At 35.3% G+C, this 9,002-nt stretch overlaps 1 protein-coding gene across 4 annotated transcripts; it reads right to left on the bottom strand.

Moving 5' to 3' along the window:
• Positions 1-1,038: 1,038 nt before the first annotated feature.
• LOC132050041 (nucleobase-ascorbate transporter 7-like) lies at positions 1,039-7,298 on the bottom strand. Of its 4 annotated transcripts, XM_059441055.1 has the most exons (15): positions 7,190-7,298; positions 6,742-6,846; positions 5,872-5,969; positions 5,609-5,785; positions 5,398-5,498; positions 5,205-5,280; positions 4,791-4,853; positions 4,127-4,311; positions 3,337-3,433; positions 2,894-2,980; positions 2,735-2,793; positions 2,373-2,464; positions 2,126-2,203; positions 1,701-1,861; positions 1,039-1,590 (listed from the first exon to the last, which is right to left on the bottom strand). In XM_059441055.1, exons 2-15 carry the CDS (start codon positions 6,836-6,838, stop codon positions 1,372-1,374), a joined length of 1,590 nt encoding a protein of 529 aa, XP_059297038.1. In that variant the 5' UTR covers positions 6,839-6,846; positions 7,190-7,298; the 3' UTR covers positions 1,039-1,371. The 4 variants fall into 4 exon arrangements, with proteins under 4 accessions (XP_059297038.1, XP_059297037.1, XP_059297039.1 ...); XM_059441054.1 differs by lacking the exon at positions 7,190-7,298 and having other exon boundaries at positions 6,742-7,083; XM_059441056.1 differs by lacking the exon at positions 7,190-7,298 and having other exon boundaries at positions 4,791-4,850; positions 6,742-7,082.
• Between the last annotated feature and the right edge of the window lie 1,704 nt (positions 7,299-9,002).

Here is a 9,002-nt window from a genome sequence, read left to right as displayed (position 1 = left end):
TGTTTTAGAATTGTCCATCTCTTTAGGATTCACTTCTTTAAATCTTCATCAAAGCTAGCGTTGTTAGATTCAACAACATGCTTTCTCATGATGATAATCATAATCATCTTCATCTTCTCGGGTTTCTCAAAAAGAAACCTTCTTCGACATCTCTTCATCAATCCCTTGATAGATGAGAGTGCAGATTTTCTTATTCATCTTTCTCATGGAAGCAAAATCATTTGCTACCTCTTTACTTGAGATTCTTCATTGTGCAGCTACCTCATACGCTACTTCTTCATTAAGGTTGAAAAACTTATTGGGCTCCTTGCCCTAAAAAACATCCTTCAAAAGTTATTAACTTTTGAAATCGTGGTAGTTCCACCTACCAGAATCATTTCTTTAAGCTTGTGCTTTTCTAGCACGATAGTCTCATAGCTATAGTAGCTAATCTCATTCATATTCATCCTCTCGAATCTTTTGAAACATTCGAATTCTCCACAGGTCCCTCAAGACAAGTGGCTCTGATACCAAATGTTGGAAAATCGGGGGAGGAGAAGAACTCTCAGTCACTCAAATTCTCTCTTAAAGAGTAGTGAGGCAACGATTCTTGTTTGTTCCACTCAACTTGACTTACATAATCAATCGTTCTTTTTGAAGATAGGTGGGGAATATATTCTTCCATAAACTTAACTTACATTTGGGCTTACATTTTTCCTTCTTTCATATTATATGACTATAGTGCCTAGGTATTTATAGGACTATCCTAACATGTCCCTAATCTAGTACATGTTTAATTCTATTCATCCTCCTTTTTTATTCAGCCATACATGTATCCTTACACTAATAGTCAAATACATGAACTAACTAAATTCATGTATCACATTAATCAAAATGTATTTTTCTTCTTCCAAGGCAAGGTCCACATTTCAATAATGACCTCTCAATCTAGCCCAATTTTCTTTCATTCAATTCTAGCACACAGCTAGATCTAGTCATTTGACAATGCTGATATTTCCAGATATGATAGGCACATTCAATTAAAACTGGAACCAGAAATAAGAAAATGAACCATGTCCGGTGTTGAGATCATGGTGTGGTTAAAACTAATTGAAGGCACGAAATTGACACTCGGTCGGTGGACGTGCGAATCTGTATTATTATACATAAATATGACTATAACGGCCTTTGTTTTAAGCAATTAAGGGCTATCTAATAACAGCAGGACATACTTGAGATCAATGTAAAATAATATAACTTCATGTCCTGTACTTGACCACCAAGTTGATCCTAACCAACTTACATGTATTATTTCTTTCTTATTTCCTTTTCCCCATCTGTCTGTACAAAATGCTAGTCTTTTCCCTCCACTTGGGGTTATGTTGTATTGTATTATACTGAGGGGAAGTACTTGGAAAGGCCATAAGGGAGAGAATAGAACTCTTCGCTCCTAGGATCTTTGTCAAAATACTTGAACTTTGCCCACCAGTGCCTGCCACTGTCTTTCTTTGTTGTCGCATGTTTGCGAGCAAGAGTTAAGTCCAAGAACAATGCCACAATTCCTGCCACTGTGGGCGGGGACGTGAAGATTACTTGCATTATTTTGTTAAACTGCAAGTAGTTTTAAGGTCAACAAATGATTATCATTCAATTCAGTAACGTCTAAACTTGTTGTATTGAATGGAAAATGTTAATAGACGGGAGTCGACATATGTGCTTACCCAGGCCGAGCCAGAGTGAACTGGACCATCACCAGTGGTTATCACATAACCATTGAAGTATTGTGGCACAGAAAGACCCAAATAGATAGACAAACCTAATATAAATTTAGTTCTGAAGCTGTTGAGATTGCAGAACTGAAGTAATCCAAGACCAGCAGAAGCTGCATTAACCAATCAAACATCAGAATAAGTGATCATATAGGAGTAGTACGTATATAGGCAGGAGCCATATTCTGTTTGAACGAATAAAGTATATATTCATTTTTATTGCACCAGATACTCTTGTAGATTTTAGTTTTTGATGTTGATTTTCCATACTTAACATCCCAATGCTGATCGAGACCGGGATCAAGAATTAGATTATCACAACCAAAAAAGCTCTCATTCGTGAAGAAATTGCTTGACGAACTAGAGGAATCACATACACATGAGGGCAAAGAAGACACAGTACAAAGCTCCAATAATTGGCAGAGGTATGGAAGCAAGAACAGCTCCAAATTTTCCTGTTTTTGGACAAAAATGTTCAACCATTAGTCTCAAAGATAATTCTAAAACTGCTAAAATGAGATACAGCAATCACTAGGAGGAGAAATGAGATTACACATTTAAAAACAAGAAATCAAAATTTTGAAAAACTACCAAATTGGACTTTATAATACTGGAATATCTTACCTAACACGGAAAAGAAAAACATGAATAATGCAGATATTTGAATCACTCTTCTGCTTCCAACTCGTGTCAACGCCAAAAGACCTACATTTTCACTGCATAGATCACAAGAGAAAAACATTAGATCATGTAGTCAACTATCTAATGGGGGATAAATTATTCGCATGAAAATCTCAGCGATGATATATATGTCATAGATACTTCTTTCTTTGATTTATAGAGACGGTAAGCATGAAGGTATGTAGAGAGTAAAAAATGACTGGAATAATTTTGATTAGGACAGTAGTATGAGATTTAGAACAAAGAAAATGTTCTAGTTTAAGCATTTCGTAGGAAAAAATGATGTTTGAAATTAGATGTATTACACTGATACAGTAGATCCACTTGCAGTTCCAAATAGACCATTCAGCAAAATGCCTAATCCCTGGATGTCACAAAAAGCAAATTGAATTCAGCAGGCAAAGTTTACAATTGAAGAAAGAGTCGACGAGAAGTGCAAATATCATCCTGCTACATCTACCAACCAGCCAACCAGCACCACGGCTAATTACTGAACCCGGTGTATGTGTTACACTGCCAAATCTCGCAGCTGCTATAAATGCTCCTGTAGACTGTCAAAATAATAGAAAAATAAAAAAGAAGGAAAACTTAATAGAAAATTCTATGGAAGCATGTTCTTTAGAAAGATGTCTCAACATAATAATCAAGTTCAGCATCGAAGACTTCAGAGTTTAGTAACTAACAAGGATGATTGACATCTTTCTAGTATCAACAACTATGTCTTAGTTTCAAACAGGTTGGGGATGATTGACATCTTTTCAAAACTCAGCAAATTCAATTAGCTTCATTGTATCTTATACACGGAAAAAACTGCTTCTGCTTATGTTTTTCTAAGAAAAAAATATTTTTCATGATAGTTTCTACTAGCAAGAGAGAAACCTGAACAAAGATAAAACTACATATAGACCTCGACAAGAGAAACCAAAGCTGCAGCCATCATAACAAATGCATCCCCAGCATCAACTTTGGGAGCACCCCATTGCCACGGATAAGGAAATTTTATCCTGCATATCCAGAAATCAGTGTGAAAGCAGAAGCAAATCAAAGTGAATCTGGAATTAGACTTCAGACCTACGACTTCCTTCCTTATACAAGAGTTCGATGAGAGAAGAAGTTTAATACAAAACATAAAAATTGTAGTGGACTTAAAATCCTCGAAACAAAGCTTCTATCATTACCTATTATCTCGTACTTCACATATCTACGGGTAAAACAATATGACCTGATATTAAATTTAACTTTACAAATATTTAGTTTTCACAGGGCGACTACCTGGTTCCCCAGGCTGGTAGCTAATGCCTATTGTAATACTTGCAACATAAAAGTGAATCTATAGTACCTAATTTGGAAAGAGTGTTCATGTTCTATGTCAAGATCACTACTATTTCTAAGCATAAAGGTTATCAAATATAATAGCCCGTGGTTAAATAAAAATAAAACTATTTAGTAGAAGCTACTTTTCCAGCATCAACAACACTATGACAGGATCAACTTTGTAGATAAGCTTTTTGATCATTTAAAGCGGAAAGTGGTCACAACAATGCATCATTCAAGTTTCAAACATACTAATACTAAACCAATTTGGAGAGTTTACTGCTAAACAAATCTACAGCTTCAGGTTATTATTTGTTCATAATCAATACCTTCAAATGACAAGGATATGAATTAACTGAAAACCCGAGTTTAATGCAGCATACCATGAAGCTCCACTAATGATCCCAGAGCGATCAACACGACAACTGAACTGAGTCTGTGGAGATCTATTGTTGTATGCACCTGTCACAGTGAGAAGAGCTGCATATGCCCACACTATAGCAATTGACAATAGGACAGCAAATCGCTCAAATATGGGACGCTTTAATTTCCACATGTGAGGGATGTACTGCACAGACATTTCCCATATATTAGACCACTGGCGTAACTATTAGAATAAATTCGAAGAAATTTTTAATGGAAACTCAATGCTGTTTAAAATTTTCTATTGATCAATGATTAAGATGAGTACAATATTGACCTTAGCTTGAAAAGAAACTCTCTAAGGCGTAAAAAACAATGTCACTAAAAATGATCTTCTCCCTTAAACCGTAAGTAGTGGATCCAAGTAAAGAACCACAAGTAATCCTGAAAGCCCTTTCATTAACTTCCCATTATTCATTCATCATTTGACTTTCCGTGAATTGTTTAGTTTATTCTGCTTTCCCGTCAAAGGACAAAAATGATACATTAGAAGAAGGTGTCAACGTCATCCTTTTTACCATTCAAAGGATAGAAATCATCTATATCATGCATCACTTTAGGCAAAAAATAGGTGCAATATAATCTCAAGAACTGAATATGATAATTATTAAGGACATGGCTTACTTGTGACAACAATATTAGTATGATTAATCCTGGAAGACCAATTTCAACACATTCTGCAAGCTGCCAGCAACAATCAACAGAAATGAAAAAGAAGTTGGTAAATCCAATGATGATAAAGTGAAAGCAGATAGATACTGCTTCATGGAAATAAGGATATGTTACAAACTGACTTCAGTCCTTCTGCATGTAGATAGTTAAGAAAAGCAATTCAATGAACTTTCCAATGCGTTGATTTTTTTAATTTCTCCAAAGAAATTTTTGTCTGGGTTAATGGAGTTAGGATGATAGTTTCTCAAATCATTTAAAAGCTATATAGGGAATTTTTTGTGCTAGTGAAATCAAAGCAATATAGCAAACTTGCACATGGTGTACTGTCGATGAAAATAAAACTATTATACACGTGGAAAACCTTACAAGCGGAAAACCTTGCACATATAGGCCAAGGCCAACAAGCAACACTAGTGGAGCTGCAGAGAGAGGGGAAAGGACCCTACATTGTCAAACAACTGGAATAAGACATATTTCTTTACAAGACAAATACTAATACACCTTACCAAATGACCACTACTAGGATAGAAATGGAGGATGAATCCTGTAAAATGACCACCTTACAACAATTCTCCAGAGTCCCAGAAAGCCGATTAGTATGGGAAGTATGGATGCGATCATCAGAGCTCCCTGCATTCCTCTCATCGACTGTTTAAACCTCTGAAGCAAATGATCCAAACAAAAATGTTATAGTAGATGTTATTTGGAGGTCGGAATCAAACTTAAACATAAATACAGAATATGGATGCAACAAGATGGAATATGCCAACCTCACGAGGATCAAGATATGTATTGTATCTACTTGATAATGCAACAAAAACAGCTGGAATTATGAATGTGAATGATCCACCTATCACCACAGGAAGACGGGTTCCAAACCAAGACTGCAAAAGAGTGTTCAGCCCAGCAACAAAGAGCAAAGTTTGAATTACTTGAGCTTTCTCCTCCTGGAAGACATAATTTTGAAACCACTATTGTAAGTATTTGTAAACCCAAATTGCTCTTCAAAATTATTGATAAAGTAAAGACTTACATTTCCACCACCCATTTGAGGTACAATGACGGTAGGGATAATGACAGTAGTTCCCAGCATAACTAAGTAGTGCTGAAAACCCAGAATAATGGCCTCGGCTGCATTATTTAGAGAAGTGGACAGTCAGCAGCTTGTATTCTGTCTTCAGGTTAAAGGAAGAGGACGACATAAATTTTTTGTATTGTCTTTCGACTTATGTTTTAAAGGTCCTTTGGGGATATAAACAAAGAAAAACTTGTGGTTTAATGAGGTAACATGAGTATGCAAGTGATCAAATCAGAACATTTGATCCCTTTGATGATCAAAATGCATAACAATCCTAGGAGTCATGGATTCTCATTTAACAGCTTGTCACTAATTTTTTAATCAGTAACTCTATTTATACTTGTTTTTCGCAGATATATATAGGGGTTGATCTCGAATCACTGGTCCTGCCGAACCCACAAACCCACAAATCGTGGTTGGATCTGCCACAGGCTATACGAATTCCCCATATCCAATTATCCATTCTGTTCAATTCAAATCTGTTTCATTTGAATATTAACTTTTTTGGTCTTTAAAGCTTTTTGTCACTTTACCGAAATTCGAATGGGGAACCCGAACTCAATGAACGTCTACACACTTAAGGATCCAAAAGTTCCTCACATCGAAGGTCAAAGGGACGGGTGGTCTCTTTTATATGGCTTGGGCAATCCTCACCTATTGAGTTAGGTCCAAGATCATTTCTTTAGAACTACTAGAAAGCAAGAAGAGTAACATGTATGCATGCGATCAAGTATGCAATCAATTAATCAACTACTTCTCAATTCTAAACAACTTGAGATCAACTATATGTGATAAAGAATGTAATATGTAGTGCAAATAACGTACGCCAAGAAGGGTTGCTGTTGACACAGTAATCGACTCCTGGTAATTGGTCCTTCACTGGATGTGCCACCAATTCATCAGCTTTTACCCCAGGTGTCATCTCTCTGACTTAACTCCAACAACAAATTAAAGAACAACACTAGTTCAAACTTTCCAATTCCTCTTCTTTCTACATATATGCTGAAGTACTTTAATTTATATTAACCATGCAAGAGTAAATATCATGGACTACGTAATAGAGAAATTTCAAAGTACGTCTTCATATTTCATACGTACTAAATTCCTATTCATCATGAAACACGAAAGAGTGGCACCTTGTAACCTTTAAAAAAAAGTTAGTGGTTGAGAACGAGTAGTGTGATCTTATTATGTCAATTTTTTTTTATTAAAAAATTATGTTCATATAATTTGAGAAAAAATAAGGAAGAAATTTGACAAGTTGAAGAATTACACAGTAAGATATGATTAGGCAGTGACGTTGAGACTAAAGCTAGCCAACGAACTTCTTGAATTTGATATGGACTGCCATAGATGTTTACTCTTTAAAAAGTGGGATGATTTGCCCAAAAAACATACATTTTGTGCTAGCGTTTAAGTTTTGACCATGTTTAAATAAGTCTAATGACATAGCTTGCGGGTCAGAATTTGGTCACAAGTCCTGGCGCATAACCAGGATTTTTTATTTACTGTCTTTTGAATGAATTATTTGCACATATTAATATTTTAATACAAATACAAGGTTCAGCAGAAATTACTGGGTTATACCGAATTCGTAACTACACTGCTCCGCCCTGACCAGGAGTCCGAATGGATGATCAAAAATTAACTTGTCTTTTCCTAAGTCCTAGCGGATTACCAAGACTAGTATAAATTATGCTGTAACGTTAAAAATAAATTGTTCACAATTTTTTGGTGGATCACTAAGACTAGAAGAAATGTCACTAACACATTTTTGCTTTAAAATTGATCCAAATTAGTCCAAATCAACTTGAAATGAATCCATGTTTGATACTGACCTTCTAACGCATATTCCAACAATTTCAAATACTGTAGTTGGGTTCAACTCAAACCTTCAAAATCAATACACACGCTTTGTCTTCTTCAATAATCAAGCTCAACAAATTCGACAATGGAGTTCTTCAAACAAACCCAAGCCCTGTTGCTTATTCAATCTCTTTAATTTTAATCTACACAGTCAAATACTCAGCTCTATTTCCATTTCTAGCTTGTGTTGTTTACAGGGAAGAGGTGGATTCAAATTCTATAATGAGAAACTAATTTACATATTTCCAAAAACGTGACATGCTTAAAGACTACATGACAAACATGTGGGCATAGTTCGGGCCAATCCGAAATCCAAACCAAAATTCAAACTTTTTGGATTTTTGGATTATGGATTGGATTGCGGATTTTATTTTTAAAATTTATGAATTTCGGATTGGATATGGATTTAGTACTATGGATATTTGGATATTCCGAAAATCCGAAATTTTTATACCATACATTATACCCTACCCATATCATATGTGCCCAATAGGCCAATGATACTAATAAATCCAATGTCGAAAGGTCTAATAGATTAATACTCTACGAGTTACAACCCTACCCATTATAGTAATAATTCCAAATGAAGAATTTTCTACTAAATCAAATAAATATAGGGGTTGTTTGCATTTGGATACAATCTTATAATTATTTTATCTTGCATTGCCTAGAATGTTTTTTGCATGGCAGGTGCCACTTTGCTAGGTGATCGAACTAGCTCAAATCCAAGAAATTCTTTTCTTTCTCTTGTTCTTACTATTATAGAGCAATTAAGCTGTGGAACTCACAATTGAAAAATATACTTGTTTTGAAGTAGAGGAAGATGTACTTTTGAATTTACGTTGAAGGTATCTTAACTACTTTGATTTTTAGTTCTAATTTGATTTCACATTATGCTAAGACGTGTAACTTGGTAACTGGAGTACATGAATTTCGTTATAGATATGCCTAAAAGGCTCAAAAGTCAAATCCGAAATATCCAAACCGATTAATGCGAAACCGAACTTAAAATATCCAATCCAATCCGAGCTTATTTGGATTGGGTTTGGATTGTAATTTCTTCAATCCGAAAATTGAAAAATCCAAACTGAAATTTTCATAACTAATCCGACGGCCCGAACGCCCACCCAGATCTATCTGAAAGCAGCCAGCCAGCCACCCATATTCCCATAAATTTAGGTAGGCAGAAAGGTAGCAGAATCTATGTTTGAAGAATCCAA

The sequence above is a fragment of the Lycium ferocissimum genome, chromosome 3 (assembly GCF_029784015.1).
Source record: "Lycium ferocissimum isolate CSIRO_LF1 chromosome 3, AGI_CSIRO_Lferr_CH_V1, whole genome shotgun sequence".
Taxonomy (NCBI): domain Eukaryota; kingdom Viridiplantae; phylum Streptophyta; class Magnoliopsida; order Solanales; family Solanaceae; genus Lycium; species Lycium ferocissimum.
The sequence above is the reverse complement of the archived record's forward strand: the minus strand, read 5'-3'. Positions and strand labels throughout refer to the sequence as shown.

Coding starts and splice junctions, on each gene's coding strand:
- LOC132050041 (XM_059441055.1), bottom strand. CDS start 6,838: ATGACACCTGGGGTAAAAGCTGATGAATTGGTGGCACATCCAGTGAAG. Junction 5,786..5,871: donor CTCAAATGGGTGGTGGAAAT/GTAAGTCTTTAC, acceptor TATGTCTTCCAG/GAGGAGAAAGCTCAAGTAAT. Junction 2,981..3,336: donor CTTTGGTTTCTCTTGTCGAG/GTCTATATGTAG, acceptor TTATTTTGACAG/TCTACAGGAGCATTTATAGC.